The sequence below is a fragment of the Ornithodoros turicata genome, chromosome 8 (genome assembly GCF_037126465.1).
Source record: "Ornithodoros turicata isolate Travis chromosome 8, ASM3712646v1, whole genome shotgun sequence".
In the NCBI taxonomy this organism is placed as follows: domain Eukaryota; kingdom Metazoa; phylum Arthropoda; class Arachnida; order Ixodida; family Argasidae; genus Ornithodoros; species Ornithodoros turicata.
This window is the reverse complement of record NC_088208.1, coordinates 7,871,559-7,893,541: the sequence shown is the minus strand read 5'-3', so window position 1 is coordinate 7,893,541 and position 21,983 is coordinate 7,871,559. Positions and strand designations below refer to the sequence as shown.

Sequence of the window (21,983 nt, the reverse complement as noted above, 5' to 3'; positions counted from 1 at the left end):
AAATGTGACTTCCTGGTAAACACAGAGCATGACCATGATATGAATATAGGTTCAGTAGTTCATTCCCTTAATGGAAACATGTGAATATCAAATAGTAATACATTACAATTCATGAAATGATGCATGCATAACTTTCCAGTTCTGGTTTCTTTTTTTATAAAAGTAGTGCACGAATTAACATTCGTGCACTACTACAAAATTTCTCACTTCACAACAGAACCTTATGATGATCTTAACAGCTCACCTCTTCGCCAGGACTCCCTGGGCAGCAACATCCTATTAGCCATGTTGTTGTTTTTCTTTTTCGGAATCCTTCGTGCAGCCACATACCATGCCTGGAATGGAAAACCAGCTATAAATAACAATGTATTTGAATGACTTCCTCTTGAAGTATTTATTCTAATCAGATATGCTTTGTGCCTACTATGGTGCGCGAAGGCACATAAGTACAACATTTGCAGACGTTCGACGTAAGCAGTTCTTGGAGATCAATTCAAGTACGCCGACTTGCGCTTTTATTTTTGAAGAAATACGACGACAAATTTTAACAAATGAAATATGGCTCACAATGATACTAGTAAATGCTGCTGTACGGTGATGCATTATCGGTATCTTATCGTCTTCGAATAAATTTGTTGTTCCTAAACGCGCAACCAACTAGAAACTGCGCAAACCTACGAACGGATACCGAGTTACATCTATTACAGGCACTTCAGCTGTTTTGATTAATTTAAATTACTCTTATGAGAATCCAACTATGTGTGGACAGCACACTACTAAGACAGGCAATCTACGAAAGCATTACTCACCAGAATTCCTGCTTGACTCGGTCTTGGTCAACACTGCGCGATATACGTTGGGGCTGTGGCGATTCATTCAACTCGATTTTTACCGGAACAACAGGCGCTGCTCGAAAGACAACGACGGAAAATAGAGAGCCACTATAAAGTCCGCTAATTTGCACATTACAGCACTACAAAGCGATATATAAACAAGTCGTAAACAGCAACCGCTCGCTCACACACACAAGAAACGAGGTACCCAACGTTGCTAGACACCATCCGAACTCCGAAGTGAGAGTAGCAAAACAACAAGATATCAAAACACGAAAGGAAGAGTATTGATCCCCCCTCCTTCTATAGCATGCAAAACGTGATTTGCGCTGAGATGAACATATATGTTCATGACGCGAGTAATTTTCACTTTTCACTGATCCAAAGGAGGTCACGTGGGATTGCTCGACGCTTGCGAAATTGCGAAATCAACAATGAAAATGGCGAAACGAAACTTGTGAATCGTGCATTTGCTCTTCATGGTAGCTGCCAAAAAATCGAATCAAACTTATGGGACACTGGATTACAGGTATGTTGGCATCTTTTTCATTCCTGCATATCATTACACTATACGTGAATACATGGTGTCATGTCTCACGATGCTGGGGAAGTAGTTGCATGGGGAAGTGTGCATGGTTCTAGACTTTTAATTCTTGATCGCGTAATCGAAATATCGGCACCTCTCGCATTGTGGCTTGCATGTGACCAACCAAGTGCTGTTCCCTTACTAGCGCTTCCTACAAACGACAAAACGAAACATGTGGGAATGTATATTTTTGATTACTCATATGTAACAAGAAAATGTATAGTTTTCAGGTTGCTGCCACTACTCCATGTGCCCGCAATTGTCTTGCGTGTATGATTACACTAACGGCGTCGCCCACCACGGCGGAAGTGTTTTGCGTACACGCGTTTCAGCATGAAGCCTGCAGGTAACATCTGATGTTTACCCTTCGGATATTCTGAATTTACATATTGTCGCTTAGAGGAATTCCGAATGCCCAGAGTGACACACACTTTTAACATTGTGACATCAGTGCAGTGGCATAAGCTCTAATGTAGTGCCCCACGAAAATGAACAAGGGGTAGTGGTTTATCCAGAATCCCAAGCACGAGAAGGGTGTTGGAAAAAATTGTTGGAATAGTTACGTCATTACAGCTTAACATATCATTACAGACGTATCTGAAGCTGAAATCGCAAGGGCACCCCCTGTAGGGGGTGCACAGGCAAAAAAGTTAGGGGGGGTCTTGATAAACCACTGACGAGTAGGACTCCTCCACCCCATGTCAAGCCTCATAAAACACCTCCTGAAATGGTTTCCTGGCTATGCAGCTGCATTATTATGACGTAATTGTCATTGTTGTCCATAATTCTTGAATATGTTTTGAATATATGAAAAAAAAAGTCTGCTTGACAGCATATGCCTTATAGTCATCATCAAACAAGAGCATATGTCATTTTGTTCAGTGGCTTATGTACTTTTTTGTAAATTTCAGGTGGACGTAAATTGTAGAAGGCAGCTAGTGGGGGAGAAGATCATGGTCATAGGTCATGTGACTCCTGGAGCTCCCAGTGGGCTCCCTTGTGGAGTACTTTTCAGAACACACACACATACAGTTTGCTCACAGAACCAACGAGTAGGATGTTGCTTGAATACTGAGAGAAAATGGCGTAACACATACAAATATCGTGTGACACATATGACAATAAAAACATTTTTCACAAGGGATGCATGAGACACTGTCGCAATATTGTGTGCATGAACCATTGTGTGTGACACAAGCCGTGGGGGCACACCGCCTCGGACACATTTTGGGAAGCATAAAACACAGTATATACAGAGCTACTATGGTGGATGCTTCTTTTTTCTTTTTGGCCGTTATGAGACATCTTCGGCCGTAATGAGACTACCTTCGGCCGTATTGAGACTTTGGCCGTAACGAGACACTTGGGGATTAAAGGATTTTCGGCCGTAATGAGACTTTCGGCCGTAATGAGACTTCGGCCGTAATGAGACTCGGGCCGTAATGAGATGTTACCGCCTGGCCTTGCTTCTCAATACCCAGCTTCGTCAGAAAACCGTTCCTATTCATATTGCCAGGTGAATCACCAGGGGATTAGGTACAAGATAATCCCGGCATTTATTTCCTTGGTCATCAAAGCAATAAACACGTGCCAGAGGTTGAAAGACCCGAACCGACATACAGGAGGGATTACGAAGTTTTGGGTCAGAACATATCAACAAAGTTTACTTGGGTTCACCAAAGTTCTCCAAACATTACTTGACACCAAGACGTTGCAAATGAAAAATATGCATGGCTGATGAAGTTTATTTGTAAGGCCACGTTCAGAATACGCGTTTCACTTACTGCTAATACTAAAGTACTTTATGTAGTATCTTAAATACTTCTTAGAGTATTTAGTACTCTACTCAAATTACTTTCAGTTTTGAGTATTTTGTACTCTATTTTAAATACTTTTTCTGTAGAGTATTTAGTATCTTATTTCAAATACTTTTGCGCAGTATTTTGTACAAGTCTGAACTCATGCTACCTCTGCAGAGACCTGACAGCAGATCCTGCAGCAAAAGAATGATAGGTTCTTGCTCCAAGCGCTGTGAGGTCATTTCTGTATCTCGAACGAGGATCGTAGCTTGCCTTTCATTTTCATTCTCGACCACTATATAACCTCAGTTACGTTTCTAAAATATTCATTCGCACACGTACAAATCACGAGGCGTCAAGATTTGGCAGTTAAGCGGCGGCTGTATAAACTATAGCTTTTCCTGCGACCAACGTTCCAACGTTCCGCCATCAGTGCCGTCACAGGGACGCATCCCACGGTACGTGTTGCAAGAAATGACAAGAAGCGGATATTTCAAAGTCGTATACTTGGTGATAAAGGTCGACGATGTTTTTATTTTTATGTTCTTATAGTATTGCGACGCAGCGCCATCTGTGAAATAATAATTTTACTATTAAATTGGTTACAAACTGTAATCTCAAAGCGCAGCTTTCGCACGAGTGGCAATCGTGAAGAGCTCGGAAGCACAAGAGAATCCCAATAATCGAATGTAACTCTAATATATCCGTTGTTTCCTGGTAAAGCCTATAAATAAAGTAAAACAAGCTACGACGAATGAGAAAAACCTTTACGCGATTACCTTACACTTACCCCTGTAGATATTAGTTGCTGTACTAGCACAGCCTATGTTTCATCGACGTGCGTCAATAGGTTCAAAATAGCGGACAGCTCTATGACATCCAGAATAAAAAAGACGCGGTTTACCGAACGAGGAAGAGCAGATTACACATGATCATATCAGTCGAGCTCAAGACAGAGTGCAGGTTGTACAAGGTCGAGACCTATATACACAACAGAGGCCTCATAACGCCCACTTCCACACTTCCGTTGAGTGCAGTGGGTTCGAACCACACTGCTGGTGTCTTTTCTGTAACTGCCATCATTTAACTTTATAGTCACCTGGCAGCAAGTGCCGAAAGGGGAAAACGGAAAACAGTCGTCACGCGAACTTGAAGCGAGCATGGGACCTGTGCGGCCCCGACATTAAGACTGTCGCAAAAGGTCAACAGGCAAATCACCTGTTTAATATTGACCTAATTAGCTGTGATAACTGTGTCTCCAGTATTTCTGTCGTGATAATTTCAGTTTGGTAATACGCTTTTCGAGGTGAGCAGGGGGCAAGGGAAACTCATACTCTGTGACCGCGCTGCGAAGCCTACGTCGCAAGTACGCCGCCGAAAAAAAAAAAAATTAGCAAAAATTACTTTTCTAATTTTTGCTCCACGCATAAACGAGCTGTTCTGCTACCGTTCTCTGCAAAACACGTCTTTCTAGCTTGTTACCGCGGTTTAAACTTTTCTCACTGAAATACGCACTTTTCAAGGATTTCTGTTATTTGACGACTTTTTTACTTTACCTGAAGCGACGAGAAAAGAGTTTAGAATTTTTTATTAGAATGTAGTCCTGATGTACTTTACACTTGCAAAATTTGGTTTTGTTAAAGGCTCTAGTTATTTTTAGAAAAAAATGTCAAATTTGGGCAAATGTTGAAGTGTTTCCCATAATTCCCTAAATTTGAAATTTTGCGACAGGCTACTGATATTCGGTCAGTAGATGGCATTGTCCTTCTAGAAAACACGTTTAAGCCTAGTTCTCACATACGACAACGGCGCACGGCAACGGCGAACGGCACGGCAAATTGTGTCATTCCGACGCCGTAATGGCGCCGTTCTGGCCGCCGTCTCACGGCAAAAGGAAGTTGAGCCATGCTCAACTTCTGCCGTGCCGTGGTCCCGCCAACATCACATCCAACCAATGAACGGCCCGCACCAATGAAGATGGCGGCTTTTCAGCTTGATGCCGAGAAAGTAATTGAACATGTGAGAAGGTTTCCTTATTTGTATGATTTGTCGCATCCTGATTTTAAAGATACACAGAGAACACGTGCAAGGAGGACACGTGGAAATCCATCTTTGCTCGCCGCGGCTCGTGATGTTCGACATCACGTGAACACGGCAGCACGGCGAGGTGGAGCGACGGCGACACGCACGGCGGCGGCAACGACACGTCACCGTTGCTGTTGCCGTGCGCCGTTGTCGTATGTGAGAACTGGACTTTAAGTTTTGAGCTTCTGCGGTGCAGTAGGACACTCACGACATGCTTCCATAGGGAGCGTGGTTTTTGCTCGCAGAGCAAACTTTAGGGCCCTCTAGCGTCCGAATCGGGCGGTGTTTAGGGCTAATATTTGGGATTTTAGATACATCTACCACCAAAACGAACTCTGATGTTTTTTCGTGACAATCGGCGACGGTCGAGCAGCATCGCTGGTTCACTTGGCGTCGCATGCATCAGGTGCTATACTTGCTATGCCGAGTAAAATGAGCATCAGGAGGAAGCCATTTCCGCAAAGAAAACGTTAGTTTGGCTTGGGAAATTTCGTAGTTCAATTCAAGACACAATCTTCATCAATTCAAATGAAATAAAAATGGTACCAGGATGTGACAAATGTTCCTGACAGAAAAAAAAAACGTCCCTAGAACGCATGTCTCTTCGTTGCCTACGTAATGTACTATGAATTTCTACCATGGTGTACCACCCTGTAGATGGCGAGTACGATATCAGCGACAACGGGACGCGGTTACAGGCCTTGTACCTATCGCCGCTACGGCGCATATTCATTAACGGCTGTCTGTCCGAATTGTAATCTCACGTGTGAAGTGATGGTGTCAGTGATTTCGTCCCTTAACCTGTCCTGTACATCCTGGTGCTTGGCCAGAAGGTATGTTGCAAAGGCCAATGCCGTGCTGGTTGTTTCATATCTGGAAAATAAGACAAAAGGAAATAAAGGCCGATGGAGACGCAGTGGGCAATCGTCGTTCAAACAGGTTGTTTCTTATGCGGATTGTATCAATAGAGTCAGCCCTGGATTTACGAGATCACTCGCTTTGTGAACGGTGCCCCTCTTTGGGACAAGACACTTCCCCTTCCTCATTCCACACCTCCATTTATGAATCCTCCCATATGTGAACTTGAAAACAACGCGAAAGTGCTCTAGGTCCGTATAACTTGGACTATATGCATGATCACTGGCTTACACATAACTTCATTTCAGCGTGTGGGAGCACGGGCAGAGGTATTACCTTGGACATTACATCACCGGTCCAGCGGACCGCACTGCTAACGGTACAAAGTGGACGCGATTGTCATTTGGACGATCGTAGGAGTCCATGTTGCCTTTTTGCTTTGTTTCTTTGTTTGAGCAACGCCCCAGGGGGGAAAAATAGTAAAGGGTCACTTCGCTCCTGTCACTTGAACATTCGCCACGCGAAGGGTGACTCATGGTGGTTGACTGCAGCAAAGAGACGAAGATAAAAGGGTTAGAAGGAGAAGTAGACAGTATGGCTGCTGCAGGTCTACTTTTCGTTCTACACCTTTTGTCTAGTCTCTGTGGTGCAGTCAACCACCATGAATAGATAATAGCTCCCACTCTACAGCCCTCCTGTTCGAGGAATGACTCAGTTGTCAGTACAACAGCTGCAGACTGTTAAGATATATTTATATTTCATCTTTATAGACGCGAGCGAACTTTCCAGATTCAAAAAATTCCCTATGTTGAAGGTATTCGCAAGCCCGTCTGAACAAGCTAAACTGGAGATAACTTGAGGCAATGACATCAGACGGATGTAAAAATAAGCATTGTAACTACCTGAGGTATTATCAGCGGATGTTATCGGGTTCTTTCAGATTCGAGTAGAAGAAAGCGTGTCAACACTGTCACCCCTTACTATAATATGTGGCTCGGTCACTACTAGCTTGGTTGTTCCTAGTTATTCCAACCGTTATGTTCCCTTGAGTATTGTAACAGTTATATTCCTGTTGTGTATAACTCCCTGCCACCTGAATTTGTGACATTCAAGTCACCATGTTGTGTTAGAAACAAGTTATAGTCCACTGTCTCTGATTGAACACCGATTGGTAGTTCGCTGGTACTGCACACCGAGCTATTTATTATCCCTTTCACCATCACCACCACCACCACCACCTATTTATTATGATTAGTGCTTCTTCATTATTGCGGTATTCTCGCTGTGTGATCGTTCCGCCTTGCCCACAAGCCTTTCGGCTTGTGCAGGCCATCAGTGTCTCATAGAATAAAAATGAACTGGAACTCAATTACTCAGTACAAGTTTTGATGTGTCCATAGGCAAGTCTTACCCGGCCAACAGAAACGTAGTGGCGTTGGCCCGGATTTCTGCATTTGTCATGTAGCGGCTCTTCACACCAGTGGTCTTTGGACCTGACACTCCTTATTGGAAGAACACGCAGCAAGCTCAGACACGACATGATTATATTGAACCGAAGATAAAACAATGCGCGTGTCGACATGCCTTACCATCGCTATCCTGTTCGACGTCGTATCGTGCCGTCAGCTTATTGACGTCAATAATATCGTCGTTGCTCACTCTTACATCAAGCATTGCCTGCAGCAGGTCTCTCCGCGTAGCCTGTAAAAAATAAATACTGTATACTTGGCCGCCCCGCAATGAGCAGCTCAGATCATTCACCCCTCCAGATATACATTCATTTTTCACTGTGACAGTGGTGTCTATAGAGTCGCTAAATAGGAAGCAGAGTAGCGACACTGAGCCACGCCGGCGAGCGAGTCCGCCATTTTGGGTCAAATGGGGCGCCAATCTCCCCCTTCTCCTCCGGAGAACAGCGCGCAGTCGAGTCAGCTCGCAACCCTGGAAACCGCTTTTGGATGGAGGGGACTCAACATGGACGGCGCCCTCTTGGAAAGAGAAGCCACGTGACACGATCGGCCCAATCGTGGACGGCGTATCCGGCGCGGCAAACGAATGCGATACCCTGTACTCCTATTTAGTGACTCTAGTGGTACCTACCGTAGTCCTTTCACAATCATTCTAACCACGTCAGCAGAGTACCTTGAGAATTCGCGAAATAGTGAGATAGAACCTCTATAAAACATGCTAATTCATGCCTGAGGATTAATATTGCAGGAGGTATATTTGATAAGTGATGGCGGAAATCATTGGGTGACTTGTTGTATTAGTCCGTCGCTGCCAATACGGCATGACATGGACATGACGGTCAGCATATATGCTACCATTCTCATTCTATGCGCAAATCAACTTACGTCAGGTTTGCTTCTTCGAAGCTCTATTATGGAATCTAAACTCTCCGTCATGTTGTCTATGGACTGCGCAAAGAACCGTCCGAACAGGGCCAGAAATAACTTCCAGAAGAAAGCCAGTTCCGCCAGGCAGTCTATATGGGGAGAATGACATTCATCATGTGCAGGTTTGAAATGTGCCAAGTCTGTTTATGCGTACACGGGTACACACACACACACACAAAAAAAAGATGTCCAAAGGAAACGTCCTATACGTATCTGTCGGCTGCCAGCAGAAGCAGCCTAGGTCATCAGCAGCAGAACCTTGCCGGAACAAAACTTCTCGTTGAGGCAGGATAAACGTGAAACCTCCCCGACCCAACCGGTGAGGAAGTCACGCCAACAATAGCCAAGAAAAGAAAACTGCTATTGCGTGCATCTTTGATGTATGCTGCGTATATTGAGTTACATATACGCGCAGCAAAGTATTCTATGTGTCGAGTTATTGCAAAACATAAAAAAATCAATACCGTAAACACAGACAGAACTATATTGCCCTTATTTAGGGCAGTAACGGTGCAACAAGGCAGCACAGTGTATTTCGTCCAGGCAAACTGTGCCTTGGACATTGGCATTAACCACGATTTTACAGGGTTTTCGTTGTCTTTTGCTGACAAAGAATTATCAGCTACAGAGGTATAGAAAAAAACAACAACAGGAAATTAGGATTGCTGCAGGTTTAAGGAAAATCTTCCCGGGCGACGTTTCGGCAGAGGTCGAAAGACTGTTCTGGTGCAAGGTAAGAGAAGGGTTCTCGACGAACGGAAGATCGTTTGCATACTCTCATTAATGAAATTAAACTAAAATTTAAAAGTTGCAAGTTTTAACACTTTCGGAACCTGTGTTTTACCGATCGGGACCATCAGCGACAAATAATTGGGGGAAAAAACTGCGTCGACATTTAGTGATTTTTTGTAGTAATCAACTCATTTTAATATACGTAATTTCACGCGTATAAGCCGCACCGCAGATAAGCCGCAGGACGCGTTTTTTGGGACGTTTTGAAATTTTTCTGGCAGATAAGCCGCGGACAATACGAGACGACTGATTTGTGCGACAAAGGAGGCCATAGAGAAGGCCATAAACCCTGTGGTCCATATTCCGGGATCGGCACAGTGTACAATTGAGAGGGTCAGTTCCGGAGTTCTACCAAGATCGGATTGTGCCCTTGTCGGGTGTTTTTCGTGGACTGATGGGTCAGTGATCTTCCAGGAGACGTGAATCACTGTCACCACTTTCCTTAAAGCTGCTTGGGGGAATGCACCAGGAAGACCAGTCTACTCGAATGTGGACCCGTCCCTGTTACGCACTGTTCGTGCATCGGCAGGGCAGTGCTGTTCCAGAGACACTGTCGGCCCTTTCGTTAAAATCGGCGTATGGGGAAAATACCAGGAAAAAATAGTCATCAGATAAGCCGCACCGGTGGATAAGCCGCAGGGCGCCCGTGAGAAAAAAAAATCGCGCATAATCCGCGGCTAATACGCGTGAAAATACGGTACATATTTTTTAGCGCTGAACAGCGTCCTAAAGCGCTCTTTGGCTCCGAGCGTTGTCTTATTGACTTTTGCTGGTCGTGGGGGTGAGTGAGTTTTCACCTCCTGTCCTCTTTACTCCTTCATTCAGATGTAGGTGTCTGTAGACAGTAAACAATTCGTGGGCTCGCATGCAAGGACGCACGTAATCGTCACCCGCTTGTGAACATTACTTCCGAAGGATGATGCAAGTAAATACACAGACTTCATACTCGAAAGAAGTGCACTCACTCATTGCTACGAAGAGTATCGAGTGAAACGACGGCCGTACTGACTGTCTTGCAAGGGCGAGGAAGTATTCTTGCGCTTGTCCTCTGCAGCCCTTTTGAAACTCCATTTGCATTCCGAACGCCGCCTTCACGATCACATCCATAGTGAGTCTTTGAAAGTTGTCGTAGATGTTGAACGCGTCTCCCTCTTTTCTGTCTATCATTTCCAGAAACTCGTCCGTACAAGTTTGAAGAAGTCCCGACATCTGCAAAGACAGCAAAGGACGATATCGGTTAGCACTATGCCAATTTATCGCGTGACGCGTGCAAGTTCCCCTTATTTTTCCTCACAATGCAATTCAAGGCTTGCTCATGTTCATTGCACAGCGTGTCAAATGTGTCTGAAAAGTTGCATCTATTGTTCATGCCATAAGGGCAGTCGCGCATCCTGAAACGTCTACCAGACCTCGTTGTTTGTAATGTTGGCAACGTAAATTTAATTAACCTGAAAAATGCTGCCTCGTATGGTAAGGCGAGGATCATAACCAGTCACCGAAACCCAATCCGGGGTGCGTTCCTTTACGCAAACGACACCTTGTGAACAATGCCTATATGATCGCTAGTTGAACGTGACGTAATTTTAGGATTCCTATACCAAGTACGTCCACGACTGTGGTGGCCGAAGCCAACAACACCTAGAGGCAAAGCCTCCTAGATTGAGCGACGTGACGTAACAATTAAGGGTCCACCAATCACGACGTTGCTTTGGGCGACCGTAGCTATGGAAACGATCCGTTATCAGCCTCCTGGGCAGCCACTGGTAGCCAGAGAAAGCCAGGGTTTCAAAATCGTCCGCCGCGAATGGCTCACATCTTTGCTGGCTGCTGCGGTTGCCGGACCTTATATATGTCTATGTGCGAAGGAGTGAGAGGAGGCATTAATCAAGCCATCCGTCTCTAGGTGGCGTTGCCGAAACGGTGATCACGAGCAGTCTTCAGCAAGGCACCTTTGTGTGTTTTATTAACAAATTTAGCCTTTTTGCTTTTTGTCTTCGCAGGAAACAAAAAAGCAAATTGCGTATTTACAGAAACCCGCCGCGAAATACGTTACCTACACGCTTAGAAATGAACTTCACCACATAGCACGCTCCTAGCCAACCATCATCCCGAATGACAACGTTCTCGCCCCTGATTTGCTGAAAACGGGAGGAGGAGCCTATTTTGTGTCCATTATGCACGGCACAAAATAGGCTCCACCTCCCGTTTTCAACAAATCTAGGGCGAGAACGTTGTCATTCGGGGTGATGGTTGGCTAGGAGCGTGCTATGTGGTGAAGTTCATTTTTAAGAGTGTAGTGCAATGGTACTCGATCGAAAAAGGACTATGAGAACGGATACTCTGAGAAGCGCTTTTGCTGAGCCGATTTCAGTTTTCCGTCAAGATGCGACGCCAGGAGGACATGGCCCTCCTCGTGACTTTTCGATACACCTACTGATAACGGGAAAAACAACAAATCTATTTTAGGGTTCTGATTCTGGAGCTTCATTGCCAGGTGCGATGCTCTACCTCATTGTTGGCAGTAATGCGGTGAAATATAATAATGAGTCGTGCCTACAGTGTCCGAAAGTTTAGGAGCGCTTTAGGGTAGAGCGTCGGTGAGCTGGATTTGGCTATGGACCAAGCAAGACATGGTGACAGAACGAGAGCTCAGCTGATTTAGAGACGCCGTAAGTACGGTTCTGAACGGTTGGTGGCGCGACCATTGGAGAAGGGTGCGCTCTAGATCTTCCAGGTGACCGTAGTGACCGCGGAACGTTAGAATGGCACAGTTACCTGATATACGAGTGAGAATTAAACAAGAAGAGGCGGCGACTCGCACCGTTTCCTTCCGCCGGTTCTTGCATTAACTTAGCGGAACTCTTGAGGGCAAACGACAATTTGCTCGTCTCAAAACGACAGTTTTCGCAATTGTTTTTCAGCTGTTGGCTTTGTAGCAGGGATTGTAGCAACTCATTGTATTTTGTAGTGGCAGGGGCTAAATTCGGCAGGCGCTTTCTTTTTTCAGCAAAAAAAAAGGAGGGAGAGAGGAAAGTTACGCTAGATTAGCTATTTATATTTTAATGGGACCTACGGGACCCATTTAGCTCTTAACGGAACCTGTGTCAAAAGAGGAAAACAGGGCAAACATATTCACATGTGCAACTTGATCTGATGATCGATCGTTTAACGTTGACGTGGTGATTGTGAAGAAGATTGACGTTGAAGCGTTCAATTCAGGTCGTCATTCAAAGCCTCAATCTCCTCGCTCCGATAGTATTTTGCCGCTCTCCCGGGCTGTACAACACTATAGTAATGGTACCTCCACAACATTAACTGGTGGTAGTATACCCTGCAAGCACTTCGGTAACGCGATAAAAACAGAATCACACCGGTGTGACGTATAGGGGACGGCTTGCTTGGCATCCATGGCTTCATGATGCCACAAGGAGAAATAAAGGAAGGAGTACGTGAAACAAGAGATTTCATTTGACATGGTCGGGACGTGGGAGCCACCATCGTGTCCATCTTCTCGGAACCTGAATGAAATCTTGAAAATAGGCACAAGATGACATGGGAGTTGAGGAAGAATTGAAGGATTACGTGTTTCACCTGTCTCATCTTGCCCGAAGTGAACACTGGCGTTATCATATTGCGCATTGCTTTCCATCGGTCAGGCGTGGTGTTGAGTAAATTGTGTCGCATGTTGCTGCTGCACTTGGCATAAACCGAAAGCACCTGCAAGCAAATTGGGATGTTCATGCTTTCTGCTACCTGTCTAGATGGTGTACAGGCGTACAAGTGTAGACGGCAGCACCATGAACGGATATTTCTTTGCAGCTGAAGAGACCAAAAGGAAATGACAATACTTACACCCCTGGACTGAAAGTTGTCGAAGTCCTTGATCAAGATTCTTTTCAGCAGCTCAGTGTCCTTCACAATTAGAAACGGGAGGCTGCCATTGTAATATCTGGAATTCGAAGGCATTAATTTAGCATATGTAGCTAAACTTCCGTGGTTTCCCACTCCTACTATGGGGGCGTTGTCGAACTGTACACCTCCTGAAGAAAACAGATTTTACGCACACGTCTTCGGTCAATCTAGCTTCGAATCAACTAAAAATTTTATACACTATACACTGGGCTTCGGAATCGTGAGTCGGAATCGGAGTCTATAGTTTTCTGAAAACGCTGTCTCTATCTTCCCTTTTCACTTTCAAGTATATATGTACAGGGTGTTCAAAATTAAGCTTTCACGAGCGCTACGCAAACACAGCGATGACAGGAAACCGGATGATAACTTTACGCTACTTGTGTAAGAAACAGGTGCTGCTAATTATGTAGCACCTGTTTCTTACTCAGGGAACAGAAAAATAGCACCAGTGTTTTTTTCTTCGCCTATTTTATAAAGTGGTAGCGAAAGCTTAATTTTGAACACTCTGTATATATATATATATATATATATATATATATAAAGAGGGGGGAAAAGCCATTAAAAAATAGGTAAATGATGCTAGACGTGTTTGAAACTCAAACTTACAGTTAAGATGGCTTCTATGGCTGCACGTAGAGAAACAGATACTCATTGAACGATGCGACAGCACCAGAGGACACGTGTTTCGCCGTGTTTGCGGCTCGTCGGCCCTGGGTAGCTGCGCATCGTTCGGAATTGGCAAACCAGGGGTCACTCAGCGAGCGATATACACCTGGGAGGGTGACCGAGCACTCCTCAATGCCACAGTGCAAGCCAGGGAATTATAAAGAGGGGGGAAAAGCCATTAAAAAATAGGTAAATGATGCTAGACGTGTTTGAAACTCAAACTTACAGTTAAGATGGCTTCTATGGCTGCACGTAGAGAAACAGATACTCATTGAACGATGCGACAGCACCAGAGGACACGTGTTTCGCCGTGTTTGCGGCTCGTCGGCCCTGGGTAGCTGCGCATCGTTCGGAATTGGCAAACCAGGGGTCACTCATATATATATATATATATATTGTTGCGAGAGGCACAGCGTCAGGATGGTAATAATTTAATGAGCAGAATGAGAATGGCAGTGCGTGACACGCGCCCGTCCCTGCCGACACCGTCGTCGTCCTCGTAACAATATATATATATATATACGCTACAAAATTTAGGTTCGAACGACCAGGATGTTGAATATAGATAGGGGAGAAAAGACACCAGAGACTGAAGTAGGGAGTAGGGGAAGTTATTTATTAAGCTGGCATTTAAACTAAGGGTCTGGGGAAGTCTACGTTTCGGCGGAAGCTCCGCCTTCTTCGGGCCGAAGAAGGCGGAGCTTCCGCCGAAACGTAGACTTCCCCAGACCCTTAGTTTAAATGCCAGCTTAATAAATAACTTCCCCTACTCCCTACTTCAGTCTCTGGTGTCTTTTCTCCCCTATCTATCTATATATATATATATATATATAGATACTCATGGAACGATGCGGCAGCACCGGAGGACACGTGTTTCGCCGTGTTTGCGGCTCGTCGGCCCTGGGTAGCTGCGCACCGTTCGGAACGATGCGCAGCTACCCAGGGCCGACGAGCCGCAAACACGGCGAAACACGTGTCCTGTGGTGCTGCCGCATCGTTCCATGAGTATCTGTTTCTCTGCGTGCAGCCATAGAAGCCATGTTAATCTGTAAGTTTGAATTTCAAAAACGTCTAGTATCATTTATTTGTTTCTTTAATGGCTTTTTTTTCCTGCATTATAATTCACTGGCTTGCACTGTGGCATTGAGGAGTGCTCAGTCACCCTCCCAGGTGCATATCGCTCGCTGAGTGACCCCTGGTTTGCCAATTCGGAACGATGCGCAGCTACCCAGGGCCGACGAGCCGCAAACACGGCGAAACACGTGTCCTCTGGTGCTGCCGCATCGTTCCATGAGTATCTGTTTCTCTGCGTGCAGCCATAGAAGCCATGTTAATCTGTAAGTTTGAATTTCAAACACGTCTAGTATCATTTATTTGTTTCTTTAATGGCTTTTTTTCCTGCATTATATATATATATATATATATACAGGGTGTCCCAGAAAACGTGTCATTGAATTATAATAAAAAACTACACCACCTAGAGTCATGCGGTCAATGGCATTTGTTCTTACTGGGTTTTTGCCACCTCCTCGTGTGAATGTCGTGTAACGTAAGTTTAATTATGTAAATTTTTGCGAGCTTAAGTCGGAAATTTGCCTAGTAAAGGTCACTTTTTTACCCCACCAATGTGAAGAGCGTGTCTAATTTAGACAAATTAATGACAATTGACAGGGATATTCAGAAGCTATCCAATCGAAAAAAATAGCCGAACATCATCCTCTACGGAGGTCGCACAGAATAGCGCACGATGAATTTTTCAGCGCGATCTTCGTCAGTCCGACGAAAGGAGGTTGGAAACCCAGCCCTCCCCGACATCGCAGAAAGAGATAAAACAGGCACGGCTTATCACGTCCGACTTTCGCTGGGATAATGCTTTCCCTCTCCCAATTTTAGGAACTGTCACTTTTTCTACTATCACTCTGTGGGCTGGCTTCGGAACCTCCTTTCGTCGCATTGAGAGCGATTGCGCTCAAAAAGTCATCGCGCGCTATGGTCCGGTGCTCCGAAAAGCATGATATTCGGCTATTTTTTCCGATGGGATAGCTCGTGAATATGACTGTGAATTATCACGAATTTGAGTGAATTCGGCACGCTCTTCATATTGGTGGGGTAAAAAAGTGACCTTTACTTGGCAAATTTCCGAGTTCGGTTCGCAAATATTTACATAATTAAACTTGGAGTACATGACATTCCCATTAGGAGGTGGCAAAAACCTAATAAGAACAAATGCTGTTGACCGCATGATTCTAGGTGGCATAGTTTTTTAATTATAATTCAATGACACGTTTTCTGGGACACCCTGTATGTGTGTGTGTGTGTGTTTGGAAGTGCTCAAACATCGCCACGCCAGTACTAGACAGCTGTTTTGGCCTTCTTGGGCCAAAGGCCAAAGCTAGTGGCCTTGCACTGATTTTTACTTGATAGTTTTGGATTCTCCAGGAGTAGTTGACGTCAACGGGATCTTTGGCGCCTCTCTCCTAGGAACAGCGCGCGTATCAGCTCTCTCCTCACGTTGGGATACTTCCAGCGGCTGTGGTGAGTGGACGAAAATCGACCAACGAGGAGTGTTGTCAGTCGCCCGCACCATAAGGTCATATTTCTCAATACTAGATATTAATTTTATAACACTACCGCGTTGCATGGTAGAAAGAATATTTCTGGAGAATACCATCCTGGAGAACACTGCTGATAGCAGTCGAAAAAAATCCTTAGGATTCTGAAGACAGGACATTTGCTCCGTAGTGACACTTTGACGGTGCCTCGACATCAAATTCCCAAGCAACATGCCAATATTTGACCCATATGGGCTGCCAGCAGTGTTGTGCCCGCTACTCAATTTAGGCAGCGAAATACCGCTACCCGCTACCCAATTTAAAAGCAGCGCGATACCATTACCGCTACAAAAAAAAATGTAGCGCAATTACCCTTCCGCTACTTTCTCGCCGAATGCCTATGAATATGTGATTCGATATATTCAAAGATATGTGCTCTTGCTGATACTTTATTTCTTGCGATCAGTACTTTCTGAAAAATGCATTACACACTTGCATTCAACTTCAAGAGCAGTTGCCGCTCAAAGTTCCCGTCACTGAGCCGAACACGTTTCTTGGTGAACGGATTGACGCAAACACTGAAAAGTCGTTCGGCGACGCACTTGACGGAACGGCGGTATTCAGCTTGAGGAACGCCCCGTGCACTCTTGGATAACCCTGTTATAGCAATGTGAAATTAAAGTTCTCTGGCACAAAGAGGTACTGAGTAAGCTCACGATCAGCTGGATCTGCTGTAGAGGTTGACTACCCAAAAGAAAAGAAGTCATCTGCATGGAGCTCGTTCGTGGATTCCTCGGCGCGCTCACTTGAGGCGACCGAACGTCGCCTCGTTTACGGTCAAGCTGGTTACTTCCTTTCGTTGGTTTTCATCCGTGAGCAATGAGAGCTTGAACCTCGGAATTAAGACCGCGGCGATTTGAAGGCTCTGGTCTGACATGAATCGGTTGAACCTAAAGTGAGTACCATGTATCGTTACCGGTTTCGCAGTCGAATATGATACGGAGCATGTAGTAAAATCACCTTGAGACGCTAGAGTCTTGAGTGAGAAAATAAAAGTAAATTATACTCTAAAGTAGCGGTAGCGGAGGCGGTTCCGCTACTCAAAATTGTAGCGGAAATTACTTTCCAGCTACAAATAACAAATGTAGCGGAATTACACCTCCGCTACTCAAAAAAGTAGTGATTACAGAAGTGCCGCTACGCACAACACTGGCTGCCAGTATTACCAATATTTGTCCAGTATGGGCTGTCAATATGGGACCATTATGGGGAGTGCAACCAGGCTCCATATTGAACCAATAAGGGCTGTCCACATTGGCAAGCCCATTTAGCCCGTATTGCGCCAATATTTCTGTGATAACGCCAACGGGGAGTCCATGTAATAATAAAGCATTATCCGGTATAATATCCACCACTGATATTATTTCTCTCTTGCTTTGTCATTTCTGCATATCTTCTTAGTGATCCGCGTTACAAAAACAACACTGCTCCGCCAGTCTCGCTGAAGGACCCAGGAAGTCCCACGGAACTGCCAATGCCCTCAGGAGCCTTCATTGGGATCGCAATAGTGCATGAACCAAAAATTTCCAACCCGCTCCTGCAGTACAAAGGAACGAAACACTTTCGTGATAGTGACGGACATTCACCTCAGTTACTCACAGTGCCTGCAGTAACCTGAAAACACCTAGCGTTACAGAAGAGACATCCCTTCCGATCAGACATTGTGTTTTTACTTGACCTGCCACAATTCCGTTGTCATTGGAGAAACCAGCCGCATTTTAGCCCGAATGAAACGTCCGATACGAGTGTCGCGCTTGCGCATTAGTTGTAGGACGCGTGATTTCGTTCAAACGATCACGCTCTCAGTCAGTCCGACCGATTGGCATTGGCATCGCGAAGCAAGATGGCGGCTGTTTGCAGCTAGTGCAATGTGGGGTTGTTGAGTTGTAGTGCATGTTACAGTGGGATTGCACGTATGTTGACTGTTTCGAACAATGTGTATCATCCGCGGGAAGCTGTTGGATGTAACGACGTATTGAATGGGGCATGTCACACCCTTCAACGTCCAACCTTGCCGTGCTGCTTGGTCATTTGGTGCAACATGGGTACGTACCATTTCCTGCATTTTCAGTCAAGGGTGTACAAGGGCAATATGAGGCTCATATTGCCTGGATTTTCCGATATTGGCTCAAACTTCGCAATATAAGGCCCATATTGTCATGTTTGAGTCAATATGGTGGAAATCCTGGCAAAACCGGTCCCATATTGTCCCCGTATCGCCAATGACCAGCCAATATGGGTCCAATATTGTGTGCTGCTTGGGTTGCTGCAGCCGTAGCATGGTTAGAATCCGGATCCTTAGAATCACTCGCCATACGCACTGACCTACCGATGTCGGACAGGCGACCACGACACCATATTTACAACAGACTTACCCGACGATGTCACCGTGCTGGCTAAGCCACTCCGTGAAGCATTCAACAGTACCCTGCGAGAATGAATGCAATATATTGCATATATTTACCCCACACCTCGCTGTTGTACCTTGTTACGGATCTCACGAGTGTTTCCAAATAGCAAGCTCGGCGTAGGTCCAGGGATATTGAGGTCATGAAACAGAGAGAACTTCCGCTTTCTCCACCTGCAGAAAAGTATAGGAATAAGTCCATCTACAACAGTGCAGCAGACGCCAATATTAGCATATTCTGATGGAACCCAACCACGCGGCCACGTGTTGCATACGTCATATTTAAAGGGAACGCGGTACGCATGCCCTCCTTGTTGCGCAAACAACAACGACGACAACTATATAACGGGATGATAGCTGGGGAGTTTCATCGCCGGGAGAGATACTCTACCCCATTGCTGGTGGTGATGCGGGGAAAGGAATAATGAGCCCCTGCACAATAAGGATCCAAGTCCTGCGGTGTCTTGTGGTGAAAGAAAGTTGCTACGGAGCTAGCACAAAGCTGCAGCGTAGTTTGTAAAGAGTCATGATACGTATGGAAATGCAAAAGTATTATTTAGTCAGCTCACGTGGCATACTGGTTAGGATGATCGCTTTCCACGCCGAGACTGGGAGGTGACACGGGTTCGAATCCTGCCACCGGCTGTGCTGTCTGAGGTTTTTCCTGGGTTTTCCGAAGACTTTCTCGACGAATGTCGGCACAGTTTCCCCTAAAGTCGGCCCAGGACGCATACTAACCTCCCTATCCCCCACTCCTACCTGCTCTACTCTCTCCATCGGTCCACTTGTGTACGTCGCTCATAGCCACAGTTGCTTCGCGGCGCTAACACGGATTTAACAGGAATTAACAGGAATTAAAAAGAGTTAGTTCGATTAAATCGTAATTATTTTTACGTTGATCAGTTTTGTCCCGGGGCTTTTTGTTCGGACGCTAAACACCACTTTTCCGGAAATTTGCAACATAAACCTAGACAAGATAGATGGAACAGAGACCGCTACTGTATATTGTGTCTATTCGCCTCGAGATCGAACTGTAGGTGGCGCTGCGACGGATGCCCTAGTGGGGATAGGCATGATCGGACGCAGCAAGCTCCGACTTTTCTACGCAGATATCGCAGTGTTTCTGGATGAAATGCCGCTGTCATTGCCTCACATATTGCAGATGTGTTGAAATGCGATACTTAGAACGCTGATAAGGTGTGAAAGTTGACAAATATTGCTGCACTGCGAAACGCTCAAGTTGCGAAGTTGTGAAAAGAAAATATCCTGTGTGCTTTTGAAGGGAAACACTGCCTCCTTTGTTCCAAGCGTGATTTTGTTTGTCTTTTGCTGCTCTCGCTCGAATATTTATTCGTCGCTTGTGTATTTCCCTGTACCTTTTTATCTTACGTCGAGACAACAAGGATTAAAAAAAAAAAGACTCACTCAAAATTCCTGTCTCCACTGATCTAAATGTACAATGTACTAACCAACAATAACAATGAATCTAAATGTACATATGTGCAAGAATGTTTCATAAGGGCAGAATAGCCCAGTAAGTATCGAAGCCCCTCGCTACAATTTTTGCAATTTTGCGTCGAGCGGGTACGGGAGAGGTTCGGGTTTGATTCGTCTCCTGGGCGGGCATTCACTAAATGGTGCTAAAATATGTTACGAGATGACCACACCTTTGTGGTGGACTTGACTTTGGGGTGCTACCGGTCAGATAATAACTACATATAAACAAAGTTTTTGGTTCCAGCGGCAGGTATATATTCTGAAACACGCTGTTGCACATGTAGAGGACGATGGTCTTCCTCTACATGAGCCCCGACCGGCGATGATGGTATGCCACGGAGAGGCGGTAACGGTGGCCTATCTCCATGGCCGCGCCGGTGGAACTGAGACAGGTCCGCCAGGCGCGTGGCCATCTTCGTCGTTGTCCATCGGCCGCTACATCACACCCCCCCTCCCCTCAGACGCGGAGCGGTGATAAAGCAGATGATGTCCGCGACTTCACTGGAGGAGGGCAGCGAGGGCGACCGTGGTTGACATGCACGGTTGAACAGATTGACGGCACGGTACACGGTGGCGAAGCATCACAGCTGATAAGTCATCACGATCCGTTAGTCCGAGAAGAGCGGGGAAGAGAGTGAGGCGCTGGCGAAGTGGTGGTGCTGAGGTGCCGCTACCGGCACGGGAGCCAAAGCTCTGAGTCCCAGAGGAGGAGAGGGGGAGGCTATGCGAGCCGTGGGAGATGTCCAGACGCCAGCTGAGGCGTGCCGTGGCGTCGGCTGCCGCGACTGCCGCGACCGGCAGGTGAGCGCGAGGCTCGATGTCGCGGCCGGCAGTGAAAGTGCGCCGGGGTGCGGTGAACATCTGCAGAAGTGATGGGTGGTGAAGTTGCGGGGCGCGTGTGTGCCGGTTGGTAGTGCTTTGTAGGAGAGAGTCACTTGGTCGGTATGCAGAAGTCCGCTTGCCGAGCTCAGGAAGCCATTCGAGAGCGAGCAGAGTATGTTGAATGCAATGCACGGATGAGAGTCGTGGCAGCGGGTCTGGACAGGTGAGGTTGAGGGTACGTGGAGAGCGTCAGGCTCGATCGGTTGCCGTGTCACAGAGCTACCGTAGCGGTCCATTGTAGCGTGGGACAGGATATGGAAGAGGGCTTCCAGGCTGCGCGGCAGCGTGCCGTCGGTGCTGGACTTGCGGGAAGGTTGCCAAATTTGGGATGGTAAAAGGGCCGAATTACGTCGAACTTGATGTTCATAGTTCGGGTCACCAAATGTAGAGGAGGTGGTGTTCCCCTACATGAGTTCTACCGGCACCGTGCAAGCTTGAGGCCACGACCATCTGCCCGCTAGGACATTCCATCGTCGCCGGTCAGGACTCATGTAGGGGAACACCACCTCCTCTACACACACGTGCTTCATACAACAAAAAACACGCGTGTTTTACATATTACGTTCAGGGGTGGTGATAGCATTTTACCTGAATGCGTGCGTTCCAATGATTACGTATGTGAAAGATAAAAGTCTAGTCTGCCATACGGTTAGATGAA

At 45.9% G+C, this 21,983-nt stretch overlaps 1 protein-coding gene and 1 long non-coding RNA gene across 3 annotated transcripts in view; one reads left to right on the top strand and one right to left on the bottom strand.

The window, feature by feature from the left end:
• Positions 1 to 21,983, bottom strand: part of LOC135366443 (cytochrome P450 3A12-like) — a 63,798-nt gene that overhangs the window by 13,847 nt on the left and 27,968 nt on the right. For both annotated transcript variants that reach the window (XM_064599143.1, XM_064599144.1), the window contains exons 2-10: positions 19,024 to 19,120; positions 18,915 to 18,967; positions 13,202 to 13,298; positions 12,941 to 13,066; positions 10,315 to 10,558; positions 8,516 to 8,646; positions 7,751 to 7,862; positions 7,573 to 7,663; positions 6,068 to 6,176 (exon numbers count right to left, since the gene is read on the bottom strand). In XM_064599143.1, the coding sequence (XP_064455213.1) occupies positions 6,068 to 6,176; positions 7,573 to 7,663; positions 7,751 to 7,862; positions 8,516 to 8,646; positions 10,315 to 10,558; positions 12,941 to 13,066; positions 13,202 to 13,298; positions 18,915 to 18,967; positions 19,024 to 19,120 (1,060 nt within the window). The remainder of the gene's footprint in view (positions 1 to 6,067; positions 6,177 to 7,572; positions 7,664 to 7,750; positions 7,863 to 8,515; positions 8,647 to 10,314; positions 10,559 to 12,940; positions 13,067 to 13,201; positions 13,299 to 18,914; positions 18,968 to 19,023; positions 19,121 to 21,983) is intronic.
• On the top strand, positions 1,260 to 2,817 carry LOC135366444 (uncharacterized). The gene is made up of 3 exons (XR_010414166.1): positions 1,260 to 1,362; positions 1,650 to 1,765; positions 2,331 to 2,817. It is a non-coding gene; the product is annotated as an uncharacterized LOC135366444 (long non-coding RNA).